At 36.0% G+C, this 27,500-nt stretch overlaps 1 protein-coding gene across 5 annotated transcripts in view; it reads right to left on the bottom strand.

Moving 5' to 3' along the window:
- tanc2a (tetratricopeptide repeat, ankyrin repeat and coiled-coil containing 2a) overlaps window positions 1-27,500 on the bottom strand; it is a 248,094-nt gene that overhangs the window by 108,736 nt on the left and 111,858 nt on the right. For 3 of the 5 annotated variants that reach the window (XM_021473490.3, XM_073944348.1, XM_073944349.1), the window contains one exon: window positions 19,465-19,562. In XM_021473490.3, the coding sequence (XP_021329165.1) occupies window positions 19,465-19,528 (64 nt within the window). In that variant the 5' untranslated portion in view covers window positions 19,529-19,562. Of the gene's footprint in view, window positions 1-9,538; window positions 9,728-19,464; window positions 19,563-27,500 lie in introns of those variants that run through there. The other 2 variants (XM_021473492.3, XM_073944350.1) reach the window with 1 other exon arrangement.

Genomic DNA, 27,500 nt, shown 5'->3' with positions numbered 1-27,500 from the left:
AGTCACAACGTAATTGTAATGAGCATAAAAGGTGGATGTGCATTAGAGCAGAGTAAGAGCTAAGAGGCAATAAAATGCAGAGATTCGACATTATCTACTTTGAACACTCCACACATGAGCGATTCAGACTTCTCACATCCTCTATTAAGAATCAGACTTCTTACCCACTTTGATTCCCCTAATGAGACTGCCATTTAGAGCTGACCTCACAAAAGCTTTTACCTGGGCTTTAGCACTGTGTGAGCAAATATCACTACTGCTCAAACTTGGGGTGAATACATTTTAACTCAGAACTTGTTCAGCATCATTCATGATAGATAGACAAATTATGTTTTCTTTATAAAATACACAATTTGTTAAGCAAGCTCAGGCTTACTGTATGTTCAAGACTTTGGGTTTCTCCTTTTTTCGTGCAAATCTTTTTTCCTTATTTTTTCCCCCAATAAATCTTTAAATAAAAAAAAGAAAAAACATTCAAAAAAGGAGCATTATTGTATTTATACTATATTATAATATTATTATCATTGAGCAAGCATATAAATTTATATATACATAAACATATTTAATGTTACTTAATTTCTGCTAAATAAATGCAGTTTTTTTCAGCTTTTTCCTGAGGAATTGAAGCATCTCAAGGCATCCCCGATATTGCTTTATATTATTATAATAAATGTATCTTGAGCACAAATTATCATATTAGAATGATTTAAGTAGTGATAGGTTGTTCTTAAATGCTTCCTTTATGTGACTCGAGAACGATCAGTCCTCTCATGGTGTGTTTACACAAGACATGGATGAAGCATCATGCGCGAGTGATTTATATGTTAAGTCAATTCAAAGACGTGAATAGACATCCTGTGGTGCTATTTTGTGCGAATAAGGTGACGCAGGTTAAGCGTTTTGTGCGCTTATTGCACAAATCACTCAAGTTAATCTGAACTTCAAAAATCTGAACTTCAGCGGACATTCACGCTGCATTACCCAATCAGGAGCTTGCTCTTGTAGTAGCGTGATTATGACATAGTGCCTGTTGTTGGTGTCCCGAGGGGAAATCCTCTGCCGACACAGGACAACAGTTCATCAAACTGGGCTTGGCTCAGTCTGAAGCACCACTGAAAGCCTCCATCATCCAGGTATAGTTTTTGGAGGAGTTAATGAACTCACAGAGCTGGGTGCATCTCTAAAACAATGTAGTGCACTCAGACATGGTGCCGAACAAATTTACGCAGTTTTTCAGCCTTCATAATGCACAGCTACTATCTCAATAAAATTCATGTTAGCCATTTAGCAATAAGGCTTAAGTCAACAGGCAGATGGAAGCCCTGCCCATGACTCGAATCGGCAGCTATTGTGAAGTAAAAGAAGCGAATTTGATGCACAAATGAAGCGACTAAACTCAAAATTTTCACTTGTCTATTCATGCACAAATATCGTGATTTATTCACATGTTCTTTTATCATATGAAAGAAAGAAGCCAACCATATGCATATACAGCTGGAAAAAAGATTTGATCTGTTCATCTTGAGTCCTCGGTTTGAGTCGTTCTTTCATCAAGTGAAAGACAGAAGCCAATCATACGCATTTAGAGCCGGAACAAGATTTGATCTGTTCATCTAGCGAGTCCTCAGTTTGAGCAGTTCATTCATCACGTGAAAAACAGAAGCCAATCATATGCCTTCAGAGCCGTTAAAAGATTTGATCCATTCATTTGTTGAGTCTTCGGTTTTGAATGATCTCTAAACATGCAGTCACATGATTAACAAACAACTCAAAAACCCACCGACTCAAAAGGTGAACTAATAGGTGTTTCCGGCTCAGACTGTTCATTGGTTAAGCATATATAAGACTGTCAGTGTCAGGTGAACGAAAGACTTAAGTGAGCAAAGCGAATCATAGACAAAACACCAGATTAACAGTCAAGGATTATTTTCTCTTTCTTAGTATACTAGCATTGCATTGTATAGTAGCATTAGTTATGACTTGTTTGTAGTGTGAACAACGTTTGGGCTAGTTGTAGATGTGTCAGAAGCATCTCATAACATTTTAATATTATTTTGGCAAAATGAATGAAATCATTAAAAAAAAAAAAAAAAAAAGATTTGATGAACAAGACTCAAAGATCAGAGTTAGTAAAATGATCCTAACTTCCCACAAAGTGAAGCATTTCTGGAAGCATTTGTCCCATTCTATTTTTTGTCCCATTTCTTTATTTAAAAAAATATTTAGTATAGTATAATTTTCATTTTCAACCGCTTTTCTAGGGCTGGGTTGCGGGGAACGCAGTCTTCGGAGAGAACTCCAGACTTCCCTTTCCCCAGACACTTCCTCCAGCTCCTCTGGGGGGATCACAAGGCTTTTGCAAGGCCAGCCGAGAGACATAGTCCCTCCAGCGTGTCTTGGGTCTTCCCCTAGGCCTCCTCCCGGTGGGACATGCCTGGAATACCTCCCTAAGTAGGCATCCAGGATGCATCCAAAACAGATGCCCAAGCCGACTCAGCTGATTTCTCTCAATGTGGAGGAGCAGCGGTTCTATTCCGAGATCCTCTGGGGTGCCACCCTGTGAATGAAACTCATTTCGGCCGATTGTATCCAAGATCTTGTACCTTCAGTCATGACCCAAAGCTCATGACCATAGGTGAGAGTAGGAATGTAGATTGACCGGTAAATCAAGAGCTTTGCCTTTCGGCTCAGCTTCTTTACCACAATGGACAATGGTACATCGACCGCACCACTGCTGCACTGATCCTCATCAATCTCACATTCCATCTTTCCCTCACTCGTGAATAAAATCCCAAGATACTTGAACTCCTCCACATGGGGTAAGGACTTTCCTCCAACCTGGAGATGGCAAACCACCTTTTCCTGGTGGAGCATTATTGCCTCAGACTTGGAGGTGCTGATTCTCATCCCAGCCATACAGTATAGTATAAGCACAGGAAGATTACTTCATCTGTGGTGCTTCATGTGAATGAGTGAAATATCTTTGCTGCGACTGTAGTGGACGTTTCTTTCATGGCATAATGGGTAATGTAGTTTTTAGTACCCTTACTACCTGCATAGCAGTGCTCTGGCAACACTACTTCATTATAGATGTTAAATATTACAGTACATATATATATTTTACAAAATCTCAGTTTACGTTCAAGTAACACATCACTTCGGCCAAAAAAAAAAAAAAAAGTTAATTATTAATGTTGTTAATACATTATTGAAATACATTGCTAACTTTTAGCTAATTTTAGCTTTAGTTAAGCATTAACACTAACAAATGAGGGTTTGCAGTAAAGTATTAGCCTAATTGTTTTATGCATTATACAGACTTTTGAGAAATACTCCATCCTTTCCTGGGATCAAACTGGTTTTTCCATCCAGCTCGATGACAAACACCAAACAGTGTTGTTATTGGATGAAAAAAATCCCCCCAGATTTGTACTGCGCTTGACCAGACACACTTGCTAAGATTGGTTGACATTCACTCACCATTGAAAGGGAGCCTATTAGTGAGCATGGGTTCAGGCGTCCACAGAGGACTCGCAAATGTATTGCTAAAGTAAGTGTGTGTGCTCTTAGAAATGTGATCCTCGGGTGTAGTCTGCCACTGTTGAATAATTTAGCCTTTTTTCTGGTCACACACACACAGAGACTTCTGCAGAAGAGATATAGGAACAGTCGGATAGATATCCCTCTCTTTTTCTGTTTTCACTCTCTCTCCTTTCACTGGAGGCGGTCTACAACCAAACTGAGCCCTTATCTAGTGGTTAATATTCAGAGCCAGCAGCCTATGGCACATCAAAGATGACTCCAGCAATTTGTGAAAACACCACCGGCCAACTTTCTGTTAGCAAAAGCTAGACTATAGAACTTGAAAATATTTAATAAAAAGTCAAATCTGAGTACATCTCCCTCTGCGGGATTTCATTGTATTGTCTTAAAGGTTTTATTTTAAATTATTCATTATATACTGTTGAATACAGAAAGCGATTCATAAATTGCTCCTATTTAAGAATTATTAAGCAATAAAATAAATTACAAACCATCAAATTAAGTGAAAAATATTATGCTAAAATTGTCACATGGAGACTTCCTAAGTTTTAAAAGATGTTAAAACACAACCAAAACAAGTAATGCTGTGTGCTATAAGATGGCAAATATTTAGATAATGTTTGTTTGCCTTTTTATGCATTGCAATTTGAACAAATAATGCTTTGAGTCTTTTATATTCAGTGTTTGAAATAAGAAATTAGTCCCATTATTAATCAAGGGTCGCCACAGTAGAATGAACCGCTAACTTATCAAGCATATGTTTTACACAGCGGATGCCCATCCAGCTGCAACCCATCTCTGGTAAACATCCTTACACATTCATTCACATACATACACTACGGACAATTTAGCTTACCCAATTCAAGCTGTTTTCAGTGTGGTTTAATTTGTCAAGTTCAGTGTGGTTTAATTTTCACAGCTAAAAGTGCAAACACTAAAGAGCAAATCCATCAATCTGCAGCTCCACAAGTCCCAAACCGAACAAGCCAGTGGCGACAGTGGCGAGGAACAAACTTTACCAACTGACGAAAGTTAAGGAAAAAAAGATAAACCAGGCTCAGTCGGGCATGACCATTATTCATCTAGCCAAATTTCTAGTGCAGAGCTGCAGTCTAGGCGCCGAAGGCTGGAGAACGCTGGACGTCCATCGTGAAGAAGCTGCAGGTGCGAGTAGGTCACCCTTCATTTTATTCACATTTATTGTTTATTTCTACATTTTTAATCAAATATTTGCCCTGAAGTGATGATCACATTAGAATGAGAATTAGAAGACTTAGTCCGTTCCAATTGTTTCATTACATATATACTATTAATTGATTGTATTTACAGATATGAAATATATTGTGGTATATTGCTATCAGGATAGGAAATGACTTGTACAAAACTATGAAATTTTTGTCATATGGACCAACCCTAGTTCACGTAAGTAAATAGATTAATATTAACTAAAGACCATTATTGTTGGCCTATTGACCTTATTATTCACGTACGAGTTATCTTTTTGGCTCAATCTTTCCGGTCTTTATTCACTTTCATTGATTTCAGAAGTTAAAAACAGCTCGTTCTGTTGCTTGATGTAGCAAACTGCTATGTCCTTATTGTATTATTCTTCTTTTATGTATAGCCATGAATGTACTTGTTTGCAGAGCAGGCAGTTTGGCCATTTTGTGCAGTTTATTATTCCAAGTCATTTCTCCCAAACGCAACTGAATACAAATACAAATCGCAAAAACGAGTGCACTTCAGTCAAAAAATTACATTTGCTGTTTGCTCAAACTAATTGTTTAAAATAGGCCAAAACAACAGAATTCTTGAGTTTTTTTTAAGGAAAACTTAATTATTTTATGTTCAATCCACTTAAATTTGAAAGAACTAACCAGTTAACTTATTTCCTTCATGTTGTCCCAACACAAATCGATTGTGGGGAAACCCTCTTTTTTTTTTACAGTGTAGCACATTGCAAAATAATGTCAATAATTTCACTTTAATCTGATAAAGTGCTCGAAAGTCTGCAAACAAAACCCCACTTACAACAGTATAAAAAGCCAATGGTTTCATAACAGTTACAGTATATTACAATGCAAGGAGTCTTTTAGTGAATTTTATGGATGAACTAACTGTACGACTGAACTCCGTCTGATCTGACTAGCAACAGCCGTGGCGTGATAAATCCCATACATAAGCTGTGTCAGCACAACCTAGCTTAACCCTGCCCTGCGAGACTGGGTGGAAAGAGAGGCAGAGAGAAAGAAAAAAAGAGAGCCGATGCATGTAGGCATCGCTTAATCCTACGCACTTAACCCACATCACTTATCTAGAGGGAAAACTGATCCGTGGTGAGGCAGAAATTTTACACCAACATATCTTTAGGCCCGAACTGCTAATACTGCTTTTAATGGAAGAGAACACCAAGTCTCCGGTCTCATTTGAATTCAGCACACAAAAACATATTTAACGACAATAAAAGCCAATTAGGCCTTGTGCCACTTTAAGCTTTATATTCCAGCACCAAAGCCATAATCTTGTTCACTAATCAGCCACTTTAACCAGCCGCTATATAGCATAAACCAAGCACCTGTTACACCAAATCCGGCTAAACCGGATATGAGCAGTGTGATGCAACTAAACTTAGCATTGTAATCATTTGTTGGCATTGAAATGATTTGTTGGCATTGAAATGATTTGATGGCATTGTTGGCGCGTTGCTATTTTGAGTAACAGAAACAAACGTGCCATTGACCAACTGAAAGCGCATTAGTTACACGCCTTTGCAGGTCCAAATGCTTACACATTGCTTGATACACAGACGATGTACAGCATTACACAAATATCTTAGGATGTGTGTTTGGATATAACTCAGTTTTGACCACATTTCAATATTATTGTTCATTTATTCATTTTTGGGAAATTAGAACTGAAATTAGATAGTTTGTAGACTAATGGATGTCTTTAGTGGAGTGAGTTTCCACTGTTTCCTTACTCCATGAACGTAAAGGAGTAAAGAGTAAAAGTAAAGAGAAAGTAAAGAGGCCGAAGGGAGAAGCTCGTTCTTTATCCTTGCACTGCAGATATTCTATTTAACGGTTTGTGAAGTGTTTAGTTTTTAGTTCCACTTACAAATTCCGCCACGTATATAGAAAACGCACCATGGCGCAACACAACTGACTCTTAAAGGAAATGGGAGATGAGACTCTGATTGGTTTAATGCCCGTTATGCTCAAAACACACCCTTAACTCAAGAGAAAAAGCACAACCCTATTAGACCATGCGCTGCGGTGTAAACCATATTTTTTCCATCCTTAAATTAGCAAAAGTGGATTCAGACACATCCTTAGACTTTGCATCTAGATTATTAAAATAGAGCCCCTTATGTTGTGACTTGTCATATGATGTCACTTTTTACAATATTTAGAAAAGTATAAATCTCTGAAGTCTCTGTAGTGTCTGTGAATAGTTTCGGGTTGTAAACAAAAACATTTAATGATCATGTTTACCTTTATATGAAAATTAGCTGATGCTTTCAGAAAAAGGAAAGTGTTTAAACTGAATGCGGTTCAAATAAATCTATTTCACTTGTAGTGATTTTGGACTTTTAAGACACTCTCTAACTATGCTGAAGTTGGATCTCGGTTTCTCCTTGGTGAGTAACACAATCTAATAATGGCAGAAATATTTTAAACAATTTAGCTTTAGGTGTGTGCTCCGAACAAAATACAGCAAGAACTAGGGATGCACAACAGATCATTTCAGCATTGATATCACAATGTGCACATTCGCAATAGTCACATCGCAAAGCTATGCAATGTCCAGTCTGAATTATAGTTGACCAGAATTGTATTTAATCACTGTATTTATAAGGTATTTATGTGATTATTGCAAAAAAATTATTTCTTACTTGGAATTTTTGTCTTGTTTCTAGTCCAAATATCTACTTTTCTAAGTGAAAACAAGATAATTTCACTTACCCCACCGAAAGAGATTCTCCTTGAAACAAGAAAATTTATAATTATATAATAAATAAAATGAAGTAATTCATAAACTTCTTCTGATGGTCAAACTAAACAATTTTTTTACTTGGTCTATAAATTTTTAGATATTTTAGAAACGAGACTAAAAGTAAAAAAAAAAAGCATTTTTACATTGTGCTTATTTAGTTTTTCTACCATGAAACTATCTCGTGAAACTGTATTTATATCACAATATTTTTCAAAGAAAAATAAAATATCGCAATATCTGACTTTTTCAATATCATGAAGCATAGCATGAACTGCCACTATTTATCAATAACACAGTTAATGTTAAAGAAAACAGTGAATATCTAACAAATGTTCATTATAAAAAAAATGAATACTGTACTTATTCAGGATATGAATTTGAATGTATGCAGGATTAACCATTACAAAGTTTACAAAACAAAAAAATGACTTATATTGACAGCCACATTAAAGGACAGTTTTTACATTTCCCTTATTCCCTAAACTTTATGCCACTTGCATGTTGTAATTAACATATGTTCCGTGTCTGTTTACATGCTGTTGCCTGTAGCAATACTGTGAAGACCCACCAAAAGATGTCAAATATCTGTACTGCATAGTACTATATCTCCCTAACCTAGCCCTCATTACAATAAAACCTTGTGCTCAAAAATTACCTTATGATGCAGAATTTACTGCATTTTCCTAATCACTTGGTTTAATGGTTAAAATACTCACAGTGAAGATTTTTGTTGTTGTTTTTTTTACATTGTGATGCTACTGGAAATGCAATTTAGATGAATATGTGCTGTTTGTGTTACTCTCAACAGATAAATAAATACAAGAGAAGCAGTGAGTAAACAGCAGTTAAGAAAGCATCTGACCGTAGTGATAATGATATGTTTGACCAAGCTTGACCTAAACAGAAGAAAAAAAGGCAGAGTGAGATTTCCATTTCAAAGAGTACAGAGCCTCAGAGTACATCAACCTATTATGCCAAGGATTAGGGGAAGTTTAAAGGTTTTTATTAACCAAAAGTCCAGAAAAATTCTAAAGAGTTTACTATGAAAAGCTGTTTAAACTTCCTGAAATTAACTTAAGCAAACATTGCTGTGGCCTGATTTTGTTTATAGTGACATTAAACCAGTTCTTAGATTTTTCTTGGTGTATATTATTAGCAAGTATACGCCAAGATAAACAAGTTCATTTTGATCCCCCTTAAAGTGTTCTGTGCTATCCCAATCATCAAGTTCTGGCTTACATCCCACGCTTGGAAACATCCTCCACACTACCAAACTGTACATCCCAACATACCCTGGAGGACACAAAAGCTTCAAACCACTACAGAACGCATCTGTATATCCCTCACCCACAAAAGAAGAAGAGATGAGGCACTAGAGACATCTTTTAAATCCACACAGAGAAAGGCAGATTACAGATACATGCGCTTACATAGTTCCTCATGCTTTGCTGACACCACTGAGTGGGCGAGGAATACTGATAGGGAGGGATCACGTAGGTGACTATGCAATTGTGTGTGCGTCTGTTTGCCCACAGTAGTGTAGGTGTTAACATGCCTGTGATCAAGTGACAGAGTGTGTTAGCATAGAATCTCAGATTTTGCTTTGATTTGCCCATGGTATTTTCAATAATTAAGCATAATTAAGCTCATCTGGTGAGCAACTAACAAAGGTCACCACAGAAATTGTACTCACATGACGTCAAGAAAGCCACAAAGGTGAAAATGTCAAAGATCCCAGCGAGATGTGAATCATTAAGATGAAATATGGGGTACGTTGTCAACAGTGCTTCCTCAATCCTATGATTGCCCGAAGAACCCAAATCTTTATCAAATCAAGTCCTCAAAGTTGTCAAAATGTTAAAGTCTATTAAGATATTAGTCTTATGAACGGAAAAACCCTTTAAGCTTAGCAGGAGCCTACGGCTGAAGATTGCCTATCCCGGACGAGCCCCCAAATTCTGTCAGCACCACCCAAAAACCTCAGGACCTTGCAACTCACCTCTGCTGGTTCAAAAAAATCCATGTCCCAACACAGTCAAATCCAGATGCATTATAAAGAACTGGTCCATTCAGAAGAGTCCACGCTAATAAAAAAGAAGAATATATATACGAGAAAAGGGCAGGAAAAATGCTTAGACGAGTGATGCTGAGAAGAGAGAGAGAGTTATCTGCAGTCTTGAGGGCGACTGCCAGGTACCGGCGCATGCGCCAAGATCATACAACCCCCAATACACACACGCACACACAAATGTTCACTCATCAGCGAGGCGGACAGACGCACCCTCCTCCTCCTCTTTTCTCTCTTTCTCCCACTCGATAGCAGCTATTCAGCTGTATCTCTTCAAACTTTTTCTCTGTTCAGATTCTCTTAACCTCTCTTGTGTGTTCTGCCAGTTGTGTTCAAAAGAGCCTCTACACTCTTTTCTTAACAGTCTTGCAAAAAACACAAGTGTATGGTTTTGACAGACAGCAAAACTCTGATTTTTCTGGCATATCAGACTGCAATCTGTTAAGTTATTTGCAGTCTGAACAGAAAAAAAGGGCTGTCTACCTGTAAATAATATCTACTGCAGAAGGTACTTCTACACCAGGTGTGAAAATTACATTGTATGTTTGAACTTGAGAGGTATATTACTGTATAAAGCAACTTTCAAGCATTCAAAGGGACAGAGAATAAAGAATAGCTGAATAGAGTAGAACTGAAACTGCTGAGGTATTTATTCAGTCAAGTGTTCAAGTTCCTCTGAGTGGACAGAAGTGTTGCAGTCAGTGCATCACTGATAAGGACAAAGTGCTATGCCTCTGTTAGAGCTCATACTTGCACTGTAAAAAAAATTCTTACTACCTTTTTTTAGATGAATCAAATAATCTTTTCTAGTCATCTCAACTTACATCAGACAATCTGACTAAAAAAATAAGTTAAGCGTTGTATAATTTTTAAAAATTAGTTGAAACCAGATAAAATGTAATGTAACCATAAAGTAAAATAATGTTGTGATGGCTTCTTGTGATATTATTTTTGTTGAGTAGCTTCATGTCCCCAAAAGTGAGCCATGTCTGAGCTAAAACAGTAATCACTTCTTAATCCAATGTGCCTGATATTACATTAACAGATAGTAAAGGCTACAAAACAATATTAGATAGACACCACCGATGTCCTCTGTTGCCCGTTGTTGCTAGAAGGGATACAGCTGTGGACGATTAACAATAATTCTTTTTAAAATACTAATTAAATTGTATGTTATTAACATTGACCTCGACCCCTGCCCCAACTCCAAATTGACCCTCACAGTAATGTGAAACAGTCATTTTCAGCAACTGTATCTCTTCAAGACTTTACTTCACTGCCATGACTAGTTATTTATGATAAATTGAATATTAAAGAAATCCCTTCACATGGATTGATCTCTGCCAAAAAAAAAAAAAAAAAAAAAACGTATCCTTTTGTTTTGGGGGAAAAAAGTTCAAACTCTTAAGGGGGTCGAACACCAGATGCGCACATTTGCATGTTATTTGAAAAAAACTATTCAGATGGTGCTCTATAGCACGGCAGAAATATGAACAGTGTCCTGAGTCGTACCTGGGCACCGCGAACAGTCACCGACTTGTGGCACAGGTGGATATACTCTGATAGAATTCTAAAATACTGGGTGCTGTGTGGCACGGTCTGTCACCGAGTAGCACATGCAGTGTGCAACCCTGTTTGAATGATGTCTGACAGAGTTAACCATTATATTACATCTGGAAAACATCAGGTGTATCCTAATAGACAAGAGTTTGTTATTTAAAAAAAATAAATAAATTGGTCCCCTTCTATTTCCTTTCTACAAACTATGCCATTGGATAGCACTGGTGGATGATTTGTTAGGAGAGGTATGTTTAGTTTTTGTTTAATTATTACCTTTATGACTGTTGGTTGTTTTTTAATTTTCTTTTTCTTTTTTTCTTTTAAATGTCTATTTGTTAAAATGTAAGTTTTAAGTTTGTAATTTTTAAAAAAGGTTTTATTTACAAGTGAATGTCTGCTAAAATTTCTAATAATAAAAATATTTAAACCATTAATATTAAAGAAAGTATAAACATTGAGTTAACACCATGTCTTTATTTACATATTCAGGTTTATGTACAGTATGTGTGTTACTGTGAGTGATCAGAACATCACACGTTCTAGACATGCTGTCAACAAAATCTTCATGGCCTCTTCTAATTAGTGGGTTTTGCTATTCCAGTAAAAGCTTCATAGGTTTCAGTGGTATCAATCGTACATGCACATATGTACTCTATATAAAGCAAACATGTACATGCATGTGCACAAACAAGACGCTATAATTATTCAGATATGCACAATGGTTTCACTGTACCACTGGGGGGGGGGGGGGGGGGGTTCTGTCCTATAAAAAAGATTTAAGGATATCTAGATCCAACAGAGTCAATGGACTTGGAAAGACATACTGAAACAATTTTATAATGCAAGTTGATGCAATTGAAGCAAATACCACAACAGCAAATTTAGCTTCTCTGGCTCTGTCTCCAGCTCAAACATGTGTGTCTAATTCAAGGATGTAATATAGTGCATGAGATAAGAACGTCACGAGGCCCATCACCCCCAATAAACCGGATACATTTATGTTTTTTTTTTCCAATATTCTCCATTGAAAACAAGCATATCTGTGGGAGACAAATAAAAAGGACACAGAGAAGCTTCAAAATGAAAAATGGTTCTACTGAGCAGCTTTCAATGACCCTTCAGCAAAGTCTTTTTAAATGGGAAGACTAGTAAATGGGTAGCCAAAATGTACCCAGAACATGGCAATTCCTGAAGAACCATTCTGCAGTAAGCTCATGTACTTCAGTGTATCTACTGGACAATGAATTTGCATTATTAGGAGTACATTAGAAGCTGATCAAGAGAGATTCTTTGCAAATCTACTGCAACAATCAGCCACACTTGTTCCTTTCTTAAAGCCAAACAACCCAAAACACAACTCATGTGGGAGACTTGCTCTGTAACCCTTAATTTTTCTTTGGAGGACCAATGGATTTGTTTCTCCACATTAATGGATGGCATCTGGCATGATGCAGTTAGATTGGGTTGGGCAGGCCAGTTTCTCTTAACAAGAATGGACAGTGACACAGGTGTAGAGGTACAGAGCTACATGAGGGTTAGGAGAAGAGATAACGAGAGGGAATTTGACTAAAATAAAATGGCTGTGAGACATCTTTTTTACAATATGTTCAAGAATAAAAAAGATAACACTTTTCTGATTGTATAAACTGCAAATAACCTAAAGGCATAAGGCACAGAGAAGGGATTCAAACTGGCTTCTAACTGATCTTCACATGAATGGCTAGTCATTGTGAGAAGGGGAAATCAACTACATTAGTAACCATACTTACTCTGAGATTCTCAAAATCATGTGTTTCCATGAGTAGACTGTTGCCATAACCAGGGTTTTGCCATACTGCATTTTAGAATTGAGTCCTTATAAATCCATAGGTATTCATTTGAATTAATTTGGATGGATTTATCGAAGGATCAATCACTCAATGGATCAATACATCCATTCATCCTGTTAACATCATTTTCTATTCTATTCAGTTTCTATACAGTTGGTAAATCAATTTAACCCTTCTGTTTGTGTTTTGTTGTTATCATCAGTTTTTGTTGTCCTTTCATGTATGATACATAATTTGTTTATGTTTTGTATTCTTGTGTTGTTATCTCGTAATTGCGATACATTGTGGGATGCCCTTAAAAATGAGATGGTACATCTCAAGGTGTTAATCCTAATAAAAAGAAATTCAAATGTAAGTAACTGAAACATACTTTAAAAAGGGACATACATTTAGATTCTTGCAATTTTTGCAAGAATGGTAAAAAAAAATACTTCTGACCCCAAAGTACAAAACCAGGCTTATGCTGCATGGGTATATTTGGGGGTTTGGGGGGGACTGACCTCCGTAATTAACGCTTGATCCCCCCTGAAAGACATGAAAACAAGATGGGTCAGCCCTTTATTCTGAAAAATAGTTCACTATGATTTGTATTTTAAATAATGTAAATAATTTAAATAATATATGATAAAAAATATACATTTAACCACCCCATTATCGCGCTAATCCGTCTATGCGAGAAAAGAAACTTCATTCAACAGTTTGACACTGCAGATCCAGAGCACCGGTAAGTGTTCACAAGACTGTTTCCTTGTAAATTAGGTGTTTGTTTCTACATATAGCCTGAAAGCAAAGTCAAATTACATGCATAGTTTGTATAGTTTGATCTACAATAACCTCTGAAATCTAATCAGAGGATACTGTAGGTCAGAATACACTAAATATCCCTCAAAATACTGAAAACTTAAATACGTTTTATTAATAAATTAGATGTAATTTAAATAAATACATAAATGACTGAAGGATGTATTACATTTGCTAACATTGCCAGAAAATATTAGCCCCCTGATGGTCAATGTATAATTTGCACACTGAATATATTGTATGGGTCAATATTATAGATTTCTCCTTTATGCCACAAATATTTAGGATATTGGTATCTTTATCAGTTCCACAAAGGTATTTTATCAATTTTATATTCATTTGAACGATTTTTGAACGACTTTTTGAAGCCTCAGATTCCAGAGGTTCAAATAATTTGATCTCCCCAAAATATTGAACTATAACAAAGTACACATCAAAGGAAGGTAATTCATTCAGATATCAGATAACGCATACATCTCAATTTTCAAAAGTGTGCACTTATGACTTCTTTAGCAAAACAAGATCATATTTATGCATTGATGCTTTTTTATCTTTCTGAATAACAGGCAGACTAAAAAAAATCTGCTTTTCCACCCTAAAGAGTAACTTGCAGTTTTTTGTTGGTGCTAATCCTGAAACAAATTTGCTCAATTAAAATGGACAGATTTGATTTTCACCATACATAACTCCAATCTGCCAATTTCAGCATTAATCAGCATGCATTTGTTCTGTTTTGTCAGCATATGAGTAATTACACTAATCAAACCCCCTATAACCACTTGTATCAAAATCAGCCAGAGCAATGACACGCTGCAGACAAAATATGGCTGTGTGGTTTTCATCATATTCAAACCACACTGGGACTCATGGGTCAGTGCTGCTGGCAGCTGTTTAAGACCACTAGGATTCTGCTCACGGTGTTTGAGGGGTCTAGAGGCTAACCATCAATCGCCCCGCGACATGTGCTTTTTCTCCACCGTGGAGCTCGGTTCCTCTGCTGTGCTCTGTAAGTTGCTGGCTGTGCAGATCTAATTTATGGCAAATATATTCAGCCGAGAGCTGCATTTGCATCAGGCTGAATACTAACAGAAAAAAAAGAGAAAAGCAGGAAGGAATGAAATAAATGACACCAGCGACTACACAGGCACTCCACATATGTAGCACTGCAGGATACAGGGAGACATGCCGAGTGAAGAGAGCTATTACTGTACGACAAAACCTCCAGTCTGAAGACGAGATCAAAGACGAGCACAACAATACAGCTGTAATACAAAACAGAAAAAACCCACGGGCCTCACAACAACAGGACACGTCTTCTGCGATGATTGAGAAATGATGTCTAGGGTTATTTGAAAATTCCAGAGTAACGAGTTTAAATAGGACAATAGGCTTGGTGTAAATCTACTGTAGATCTCAAGTCTATGGGAATCAGAAACTGCCAACGGTCACAGGAACTGCTTCATACTGCTTTTAATGAATTGGATAAGCCGCAAAACATTAACTATTCATTATCAAGGGAAAATTATATAGCTTGAGAAATGAATTCTGTATTATTACAGTCAGAAGTGCCAAATGTGGATTTCAATGGTAAATTCTGAGAATGAAGATTAAATTGCATGATTGTTGTAGGCAAGCCCATCAATTTGAATCAGTTGCATTCAATACCTGACAAAAGTCTTGTCGCCTATCCCAGTTTTAGGAACAAAAAATCTCTTGGATGCCCCCCATACTGAATGTAACCCCAAACCATGCTTTTTCCTTCACCAAACTTAACTGATTTCTATGAAAATCTTGGGTCCATGCAGGTTCCAATAGGTCTTTTGCAGTATTTGTGATGATTGGGATGCAGTTTATCAGAGGATTCATTGAAGAGAAAAAATAAATAAAAATTTTACCCTTTGCCACTTTTCCAATTGACCAACTAGAAGTCAAGGTATTGTTTGTTGCTCTTACAACTTAGTCCGACAACAAGGCTTTTGTCAGGTACTGTGTACAACAATAAAAAAAAAATTATCATTCACATATTAAAATGTCCCTCAGTAACTTATTATCTCTTTAATACACACAATTGTGCTGGGATCACTGCCAGAAACTACAATAGGTAAAACAAGTACAGGAAATAAAATTAAATTATACAGGAAAACAATGCCTTCTGCAAATGCAACACTTGGCATGTTTGACTCAATTAAAATACAATTTTTTTGAATTGGTGTGAATGCTACATCTGAACTCTAATGCACAGCAAAAAAGCAAACAAAAGAAATGACTGAAAAGACTGGTTTTCCCTAACGTTGCCAACTGCAGTTCAAAACGGGGTCAGAAATGCACCTACTGTACTTGCAGCAGATCTGCATTCATGTACTGTATGAGACATAGGAATTCCTGCCACTGTTTTAACTCCTTTACATGTTTATAAGCTTCACAATAAGTTTACAAACACCTTTACACGTACTGTATTAGTTTTGGCACGATACCACAAAAATCAGCTGGTCTGTTTATAAGCTGACATACAAGCAATCTGTAGATTAATTGACTGATCTTCATGGCTTAAAAACACTCCAGCATCCCTGTATCTGTAGTTACACTCAGTAAACAGTGGTGAGTTCGGTGAGCTGATGACCTTCATGGACATTCCTGTCATTTCTGTTGAGCATGCGAACACAATAGCAAATCAGCGCTGTTTAAGAACGTGCTCAACGGCACTCAAATGTTAGTCAATGTTAGTCACTTTTTTTAAACTTCAGTAATAATTGGAATTGAACTGCAGTACCGTGACAACACTATACTGTACGCACATAGTTCTTTCAGCTCTGTTCTGGATGACCAGATTTGAGTCAGATTTGAGTTTGTGGAGCAAAACATTGTTCCACAAAAAAGATAAAAGTAATGTAAAAGAAAGGTAAAACTTTGAGGTCACAGTGCATTTGTTCTAATGTTTTTGTTGAGTTTCATGAGTTCACACTTACAGGTATTTGACTGAATAAAATACACAATACACTTCTTATTGAAGTACACAATGAGGCAATAATATCCAGCTGCAGTCCCGCAGACCCACACTCGCTTCAGCACACACAATCCAGGACACATGGTCTAGGCAGGGGCGAATCAAATATGGTTACAATGGATATTAATGCTACTGATGTCTTCTTGGACCTCAGACTCTGTTTTTAGATCGCCATTCAATATAATAGACTGAACAGTTTTCTATCAGTCATCATAGATGATCAGTCATTGTTTTTTATTACTCGTTTGCTGGCTTTGCTAAACCGTTTTTCAGAGATTTACAGCATAAACAATCTAAATTAGACAGGTTTAAATTTATATAATGGACCCAATATAATGAAGGAAACAATAGCAAGTTAATATGTATAGGCTATAATACATCCTTATATGTATTACAAATATTTTTACATTTAATAAATGTATAACAATGTATTAATATTTTACTTTAGTTTGCTTAATAAAACAATAGTCATCAGTGTTTTAACTAATTATTTTGTGTACATAATAAGAATACCAAAACTGCACAAATTTTAAAAGGATCGTTACGATATAATAATGAAATAACAACTGAAATGGGAAACCCTAAACTAGTCACGGATGATCTCGATCTCCATATTTGTGAAATACAGTAGGTGGCAATAATGCTCCTAAGGAGTTAGTTTTCGTTAAACAAGAAAAAAATAGAAGACTGATCCGTCATTAACCATATATGGTTCGCCCCAGCCTAGATCATGTGTCCTGGATTGTGTGTGCCGAAATGTGTGTGGGTCTGCGGCTGGATATATCTCCAAGGAGGACGTGTCTCTGAAACGTAAAACAAAACATTTCCTATGTAACATATTTCAGATTTGCAAAAATGTACACAGCGCCCTCTGTTGGATTTGTCATCTCAAACGTGCAATAAAACATACCCGAAAAAAAAATTTAAACGCACATCACGAAAGTAAGAGTTTTTTATTTTATCTCTTTAGGTTTAGATTTTAAAATAAAAGTGTTAACACTGAGTTAACAAATAACAAATGTATCATTGCCTTATTTGGGTCGAACCAACGTAATCAAAACAATCAAACTCTAAGTGCGAGCACACCCTTTGACGCCAACTTGATTCAGAATTCTCCATAAAGCTGCTTACTCTCACTTTTATATACTTTGCTTAATGAGGCCATCAGTGCAGCTTCTGCATGCTTCAATGAAGCTTCTAGTTTTCTGCTATATAGTTCTGTCATGTTTTTCAATGAGGCCGTTTAAATAACTTTATATTTATCTACACCCATGACAGTAATGACACCCAAAAGTGCACTTGAACTAAAAAACTAAACTGGTCCCTTTAACCTTAAAGGAGCGCTAGAGTCCCTGAAGAGTTTCTTTACTCAAGACAGCACCAAAATAGCATGAATTTTAACTACAGTCTCTGTTTGAAGACAGGCGGTCTTTCTGGGAAGTGTGAGGTCCCTTTGATACACATCTCACCGAGGTGAATGGCTGGTCTGTTGGCTGAGTCAGACTTGCCACTTGTTTGACTAAAACTTTATGGGACATTCAGCCAGGCTTGAGGTAAAGAAAGTATGTGTTTGTTTGAACGAATATACAGCACATTGCAGAAAACAAAAGTCCGCAACTGTGGATGTCCATCCAGTCCAGTGAAATTCAGCCTGCAAACACAGCTAATAGGAAAGCATACATACAAGCAAACACACCCTCCTCATCCATCACAAACTGCACAAGTGTGTTGCTCGGATCTGAAAGAGTGTACACAGACCTCCACTTCTCAAGTGCCAGTCCTGAGCTCTTAGGTTTGTAAACAGCATACAAACGGAGAGACAGCATGACTGCAACAGCAGGCTTTCGTGACTTCACACAGTTCTTTCTGTCTGACACAACAGATTTCTGAGTTACTAGCTTAAGTAAAGACTTTAAGAACATGCTTAAATTATAATGTATTTGTATCAGGAGTTGGCCACTGCAATTGTCAAGTCTTAAATATGATCAGTGGGATTGAATTTACATCAATTGAGTATTTCATTCACATCCAAATGACAATTAATCTGACGGAATCCATTCTAAACCCCATAAAAGTATATTTCGCACAAAACCGAAAATTGACTCAAAATTTACACACTCTCAAGAGGTTCTATAAGTTTATTAATGATCTTTTTCTGTTAAAAACAAAAGATATTTTGAAAAATGATAGAAACCTGCAACCATTGACTTCCATAGTATGAAAAACAAATAATATTAAAACTTAAAGTGGCATTTAAAGGCTTAACTAGGTTAATTAGGTTAACTAGGCAGGTTATTGTATAACGATGGTTTGTTCTGTAGACTATCAAAAAAATATAGATTACAGGGGCTAATAATTTTGATCTTAAAAAGATTATTAAAAAATTAAAAACAGCTTTTATTCTAGCCCAAATAAAACAAATATGACTTTCTCCAGAAGAGAAAATATTATAAGACATGCTGTGAAAATGTCCTTGCTCTGTTAAACATCATTTGGGAAATATTTAAATAGTAAAAAAAAAAAAAATTCAAAGGTGGCTAATAATTCTGACTCCAACTGTATATTATTCCCAAGAAATATCGTCAGGTGATTATAATAATTTGCACATGCACCTCCTGATGCTCAGTTGCAGCACAGATTCTTATCCTAAAAAGAGGACTTACCACTGTTTCGATTCTTGCGGTTGGATTTGCCGCCAAGCAGCATCTTCAGACTGTTCCTGAACATGACTGCACTGCTCTGGACTGGGCTAAAGAGAAATCTGTGGGGAGAGCAAAACAAAACAACACTGTGAGAAACTCAAGCAAGGAAAAAAACTGAACAAACTACTGAAAACACCATGTAGACTTTCAGAAATAAAAGGTAAAATGTTGGAGCTAAAATCTGCAGGACACCGGACCACCAGTACAGAATTTAAAAACCCCGGGGCTGGACCGTCCCAAAAAGTGAACCCGAAGATTCAAAGCAGAGAACTGAAAATAAATATTGGCGGGAGTAGAAACAAGAAAAATGACAAAAGCAAAAAGGAATTTTGATATCTGTACTTGTAGATTTTCAGTCATTCATATTTTAAGTGAATATTTTTGCACATTGACTTTTTCTTTAGCTTGAATTATATGTAATTAGAAAAAACATTTACTACCTATTTGTTATGCATGATCATGACATGAATAAACGATTCTATAAGCTCCACTTTCTGGCTTGGCAGTAAAAAGAAAACAAAACAAATATAAAATAAAATAAAAATATATATACAATAAATAAATGAAGAAACTCAAGCAAGGAAAAACTGAACAAATTACTGACAACACCACGTAGATTTTCAGAAATAAAGGCACAAAAGTCGTCAACGGGGTGCTACCTTTTCAAAAGGTACAGTTTTGTACCTCAAGGTTTGATACTGGTACCTTTTAGTAACGAAGCAGTAAACATTTTAAAAATGACCTTCAGAAAAGGTAACACCCCAAGTGACAGCTTTTTACTTTTATTTCTAAATGTATTTGTCATTTCAGTTATATTAAAAGAGAAATCTGCCTTTTTTATAGATATTTTCCACAAAATCTGAAACCAATGTAACAGCCGTCACTGTGTTTGAATCTATAAATACAATTTGTAACCACATACAATCACTTTCGAACTCCTTTGCATATCACTGCTGAATCTCCAAATGTGTGATCTCTTTGAAAATGCAGCTCGGCTGATGTTCACCGCACATCGGCTCTGAAGTCTAGACAAAGAGTTATTGAGGGGATTTTTGCAAGCCTGTGATTATATGTTTCAGGTACACAGAAGCTTCGGCTTGCTGGAACGCTGCAGCTGATAATGAGTTTCATTCGTGGGATTCGTCATTCTTCACTGGATTATTTTAGGCCTCACTCAACACCCACACTGCACAGGGATCACACCCTGATGCTGCTAATTACCACTTCATGTATGAGCTTTGTGTGTGTGTGTGTGTGTGTGTGTGTGTGTGTGTGTGTGTGTGTGTGTGTGTGTAAGCACAGGATACAGACATACATTGTTCTGCTGCTACTGAAGGTGATGATTTCAACTAAATTATTACCCTGATGCATCTTGGTGTTGGTGAATTCACTTTCCACATGCAACAAAGCAAAGTGTTTGACAATAAAATAGAATCTGTTATTTAGAGCTTGTCTTTGAATGGTATTTAGTGTGTAACTGGTGGATGGATGTATGGAGTCATGAATAGATGCATAGAATGATGGGCGAACAGATAGATGGATTAATAATTAGATTAATAGACGAATGGAATGATGGATGGACGAACGGATCGATAAATTGATTAAAAATCAAGTGGACAGAGGCATTCATGGATGATGAAAAAGTGGACAGAAACATTTATGGATGGATTAAAAAGTGGATGGATGGACAGACGGACGGATGGACGGATGGATAGATGGACAGACGGACAGACAGTTGGATGGATGGATGAACAAATGAATGGACGAATGATCGAACAAAAGAATGAATAATTAACTTGCATCAACATATACAATAGTCTGACAAACATGAGTAGATATTCAAAAAACAAATTAAGACCAGAAAAATAGCTGGTTAAATGTTGGAAAAGTGGTTATAAGTTTAGAAATGAATGAATAAAGGATAATATTGAATGATTCAGTCAAAGGTTTAGAGAAACAGCCAACAGTGGCCTTGCAGTTAGCTGACAGACATATAGCAGAGTGGCGCTTGAAGTTTCAACTCATGGCTGAGATGTTTTGACAATCCTGTTCCCCTCTCACTTTGCCACATGCTTTCCAGTCTGTGCTTCACAGTCCTATCAAATATTAAAGATGTAAAAACCCCTAAAACTAAGACACACACATACTGGTTTATGAGGACTCTTCATTGGTGTAATGCAGTGGTTCTCAATTGTGGTTCTGTGGACCGCCGTCCTGTACATTCGGTTTGTATCTCTTATTTGACACACAAGGATCATTTCATGGATCTTTCTGCTAATACAAGTTGATGATCTGAATTAGGTGTGTTAAATAAGAAAGACATACTAAATGTGCAGGGGAAGGGTGTCCCGAGGACTGGAACTGGGAACCACTAGAGCAGGGGTGACCAAACTCTGTCCTGGAGGGCCGGTGTCCTGCATAGTTTAGCTCCAACTTCCTTCAACACACCTGCCTGGAGCTTTCTAGTATACCTAGAAAGAGCTTGATTAGCTGGTTAAGGTGTGGTTTTGTTGGAAGTAAAATATGGAGGACAACGGCCCTCCAGGACCGAGTTTGGTCATACGAAAAATATATGTTACTCTAAAAAAACACTTATTGTACAGTAAGGCCTTACCAAAACCCTACTCTTAAACCCATCTATTTTGCATGTAAAAAGATCCCATTACGTATGATTTTAACAGTTTTGAATTACAAGGACACATGACATGTGCTCATAAAGTAATAGAATGATAGACAGAGTGGTGGATCTGTAGATAAATGGAATAACAGATCGATGGAAAAAAAATGATAAATAGAAAGATTAACAGATTGAACTACAGAATGCCAGTACAAAGAAAGAGAGCGATAGCAAGATAAATACTGTATAAATATAGGGATGGATGGATGGACGGACAGATGGACAAAATGATAGCTAGACAGAACGACAGACTAAATGAATGATAAAAAGATAGAAAGAATGATAGATAGAACGATATAGAACAACAGAGACGGATAGATAGAACAATAGATAGAAAATGATAGACAGATAAAATTACTGATAGAACAACATATAGAACAATAGATGGAACAATTGAATGACAGAACGATAGACAGAATGATAGAAAGAATGATAGAACGATCGATAGATAGACAGATTGATACACAGAACAATAGATAGAATGACAGAACGACAGAACGATAGAACGATAGATAGATAGATAGATTTTTGCAGTTAGACTTTGCAGTTGTGTGAAAGTGGGCCTCAGCACATTCAGAAGTGATCTCTGCTGAGGTCACACAAATGAGAAACACATGTCTTAATCTAGGGGGTTGTATCTGCACACATGCATTTCAAATCAACATCCACAGGCACATATTCTCATTTTCCAGCACTCGATGCACCTTTTGCTGAGGCAGCACCGGTACATGTTTATTGCTAGTGTGGTGCTGGGCTGCATTTGGCAAAGAGATACACAAATACATTACTACTGGTAGTGAAGACAAGAAATGCCCCATAATAAATAGAGAATTCAAATGTTAAACATTCAACTGAGGTCAAAGCTGATCAAGTCAAATAAAATGCAACCAAATGTACCCCCACAAGGTCGTTAGATTTAAAAATGGCAGCTAATCTGAGGTTCAAATTCAAGACCTTTCACAGTTCATACAGCATTGATACCACTTGAACAATTAAGCACTCCTAAATGAGTGGCCTCACAGTTAAACAGAGATTGTTTATTGCATAATGCACTATCAAGGGTAACAGGTGAAAACCCATCCAGTTTGAAAATTAAATGAGTTAGATTGGGAACCGCATGCCATTCTAAACACATTAATAAAATATAATAGTATGTAAAAAAAACTATTAAAAATAAAATAAAACACTAATAAAAGCAATAAGATAATTAAATTAATAAATCTGTACATTTAAAATGGCAAAATCTAATATATAATTTATAATAATATAAATATAATTGCTAAAGTCAAAGAAAACATCAGGACAGGCTAGATATAAATATTATAATATGAACTTTCACTATTAAAAATATTTTACTTTGTATGAATTTCTCATTTTAGTTTAGTTTAACTGAATACAAATTGAAGCATAATAATATTTACCATAACATTAGTTGTAATGATTATGATTATAGTAATTTTTTTAGAAATATTTTTAAAAATATTAGAAAAAAGGAGCATTATAAAATATAAAAATTATAAAATTATTTTTCCTTCGGCTTAGTCTCTTTATTTATCAGGGGTCGCCACAGCGGAATGAACCGCCAACTTATTCAGCATATTTTTACCCAGCTGATGCCCTTCCAGCTGCAACTCAGTATTGGGAAACATCTTTTCACACACAGACACTACGGCCAATTTAGTTTATTCAATTGTCCTGCACTGCTTGTCTATGGACGATGGGGGAAACTGGAGCACCCTGGGAAAAACCCACTGAGCAACCATGTCACCCTATATTTATGTTACAAAATAAAATATATTATATTATAACAGAAAATAGAAATATTTTATATTTCTCAATGTAATTTAGTCTAACTCGATACCAAGTATAAACAAAATCATAATAATAATGATAGTAATAAAATAAACATTATTACAAAATGATTATTCGAACTATTCATAAAACCATGCAGCAACTGGAAATCAATGATATTAAAATAACACTAGATTATTACAGTTGTGCTATCATTTAAATTGATTCTTAAAAGTATGTCCACTTAGTTATTGTAATCATTTGATCATAAATAAAAGCGTCATGATTCGCTCGATAAAGGCTTAAGACAGTTACTTAGAGGTAAAGAACTGTTGAATAAAGTTATTTTTGATTTATTTGTTCACAAAAATATACTGGCATCCACATAAAAATTACAATTTAACCACGGATATCACAAGAACACATATTTTACAGACGTCCTTGCTATGTTTCTGGGACTAGGAATATTTAATATGTGTTGCTCTCTATGTGGGGTCAGAAAGCTCACAAATTTCAGAATGCGAACAAAGTATTTAATTAATGACAGAATTATTTATTTGGTGAACTATTTCTTTAAATATGTATATTCTGGCAGACCAATCATGCAAATCATCTGTGACGAACAGTGTCATGAATAATTTATATTTGAAACTTACATTTTTTTTTTTTAACAATTATATTTAGCTTGCAAAAGACTCTTTATTTAGCTTGTGTATCTGCAATAGTCACATGACAGGATAATATAGTTTATTAAAGAGTAAAAGATTAAAATATTATTACAAATTATTATTTTTTTTTATATTTATACAATGATGACAATGTTATTTTAGATGTGATTGTTCAATTTTAAGCAGATGCACTGCATAAAAAAAATTATCATCCCAGTCAATCTAAATAAATGAAATCTTTTCAAATAGATTAAATTTATTTCGCAATATATATTGCAGCAAAACAAAATATCGCAATGTCAGATTTTTCCAATATTGTGCATCCCTACAGTAATTCAGGGAAAAGTTCCAGTTTTTCCAATTCGAGTATGAAGCACTACATTTGTTTACATTGGCACAGACATATGAGGTAGCAAAAAGTCAAGCCAAGACGGATTGAGGCATGCGGGAGCTTGTAAATAAATATGAAAGAGGAAGAGTAGGATGACCTTATCCTGAGGCTGATGAAGAACAGAGAAGACGTTAGTCAGTGTAGCGAGCTTTGTTTGCCGAGTGAACCGTGTCTAAGCACAAGAGTGACGAGACTCACACTGTTCCCCAAAGCGCCGTTTCATACTTGGACATACGCTTTAATGAGGTCCTGATGTCTGCAGAAAAGCTGACACACAAACTAATGAGAAACTTAGAGTGAATGTTGGGACAGTGAAAAATGGCATCTGCAGTGGAGCAGTAGAGGGATCTATCAATCTCTTTTATTTTTATTTTTTAATAATGCTGAAGTCTGACTACCAGTGCTGGAAATCTTCCTTTCCGCAGCAGCTCCCAAATCACAGTGATTTATTCGACTTGATCATTTCGAAGTTCAATGCAGTTATGGAATATGCATGAACAAAACAAATAATAGTCAACTAACCAAAACACAGCTTGAAACAAACAAGGAAAAAAAAACTGTGTGTCACCAACTTCGTGATGGAGAATAACAACAACAACCATAATAACAATAATAATAACAATAACAATAATAACAATAATAATAATAATAATAATAATAATAATAATAATTCAATACATTCATATAGCGTTTTTCTGGACACTCAAAGTGCTTTATACATTTTTTGGGGGAAATCTCCTCATCCACCACCAGTGTGCAGCAACAACCTGGATGACACAACGGCAGCCAGGATGGTTAGGAGGCCATGATGGGCAGGGGCCAGTGGGCAAATTTGGCTTCTTTTTCGAAGGACATACTGGGATTTTAAACAACCACAGAGAGTCAGGACCTCGGTTTAATGCCTCATCTGAAAGAAAGCGCTCACAGAGCAGTATAGAGTCCCAATCTATATACTGGGGCGTTAGTACCCACACAGTATACAGGCCTCACTAACACCACTTCCAACAGTAACCTAGCTTTTTTATGTGGTCTCCCATCTAAGTACTGACCGGGCACAGCTCTGCTTAGCTTCAGTGGGTAACCATGTGAGAGTTGCAGAGCTAGCTGCCAGTATTCGTATTAAAATATGTTGCTTATTAAAACCTGCAGACAGCTGCCGGCGATAACTAAATAAACAGACAAACGATCATAAACAATTGTGGTAGTTTTAAAACTAACAAGAGTAAAAAAAAATAAAATAAAATAAAAAAATTAATAAAAAAAAACTAAATAAAAATAAAAAACAAACAACAAATACTCTGAAGTTGTTTATTTGTTTTAAAACTTCGCCTAAATTACCAAATGCAGTTTTTATTTTTTGGAAGTGGCTCAAAAGTCGCATACTTCCATACTATATTTTATGCTAAAAATGGTATGCGAGCCAAAGAGTACATCTGAACTTGTATTCAAAAAACAGTATTCGAAAACACCCTGATGACCTAATATTTCCTGCAATATTCTAAAGAGCACAGTTCGAGTTCCATTCATACTACTCACATTCATACTACATAAAACATACGTTTCTAATGATGATGAAGTTAATTCAAATTCAATTTAGTTCCTAGTTGAGTAGTAGGCAACTTCGAATGCAGCCCGTGTCCAAACTAATAAGTGTTCATCTAAAAACTCATGTTTTTCTCTCCGCTTTGGCTTTCCGTCCACACTGAAACTTTATTTTTAGGAAACGAAAACGTATTTTTAAAAATGCTGTCCAAAGAGGATACATTTAAAAAAGCTGTTTTCGTGCTGCAGGGTGGACTGTGAAAACAAAAGCTTTCAAAAACGATGAAGCATTTTAGTCATGTGACTAAATCAGGTAACATGATGGATGACATTGTAAAGCAGCCTTATTAAAAGAATAATGTTTGTACATTTGCTCCATATTGCCTCTCTTCAAAGGATACAAAATGTTAACTAGGAGTTATTTTTCAGCTTGGAAAGTCACAGACTGTACATTTTCCACAATGTTTCAAAGAGATGGAAAGTAAATAAAGGCAGGTGAATATAACATGGGTAAAAGCATTTTAAATCTGTGCACATGTGTAGTACATGAACTAAAAGGTTTTTACTCATTTAAAGTGAGTTTTTTTTTAGAAAGATTTGAAAACGATAGTGTACACATGATTGTTTTATAGGCAAAAATGCCATTTTCAAATTTATCTAGATTAGTGTAGACGTAGCCCTAAACTTTCAGTCAAACAAGAATTGTTTGACACTGTGAGAAAAAGAAGAAAAGAAAAACAAAAAACAAATCAAACAATCGGAAAGATCCCCTCCCTTCCAACTGTATTCAATGGACCAGAGAGATGATGGCTTGTCTTTATCTTGGAAATATTAGGTATTAGAATCAGGGAAATACTTCTAAAATATAGCACCCGTTTATTATTGTTGATTATGCTGATCATATTATGTAATGTCCAATTAATATAAA

This window comes from Danio rerio, chromosome 3, assembly GCF_049306965.1.
Source record: "Danio rerio strain Tuebingen ecotype United States chromosome 3, GRCz12tu, whole genome shotgun sequence".
In the NCBI taxonomy this organism is placed as follows: domain Eukaryota; kingdom Metazoa; phylum Chordata; class Actinopteri; order Cypriniformes; family Danionidae; genus Danio; species Danio rerio.
Note: the sequence above shows the minus strand (reverse complement) of the source record. Positions and strands in the feature narration are given on the sequence as shown.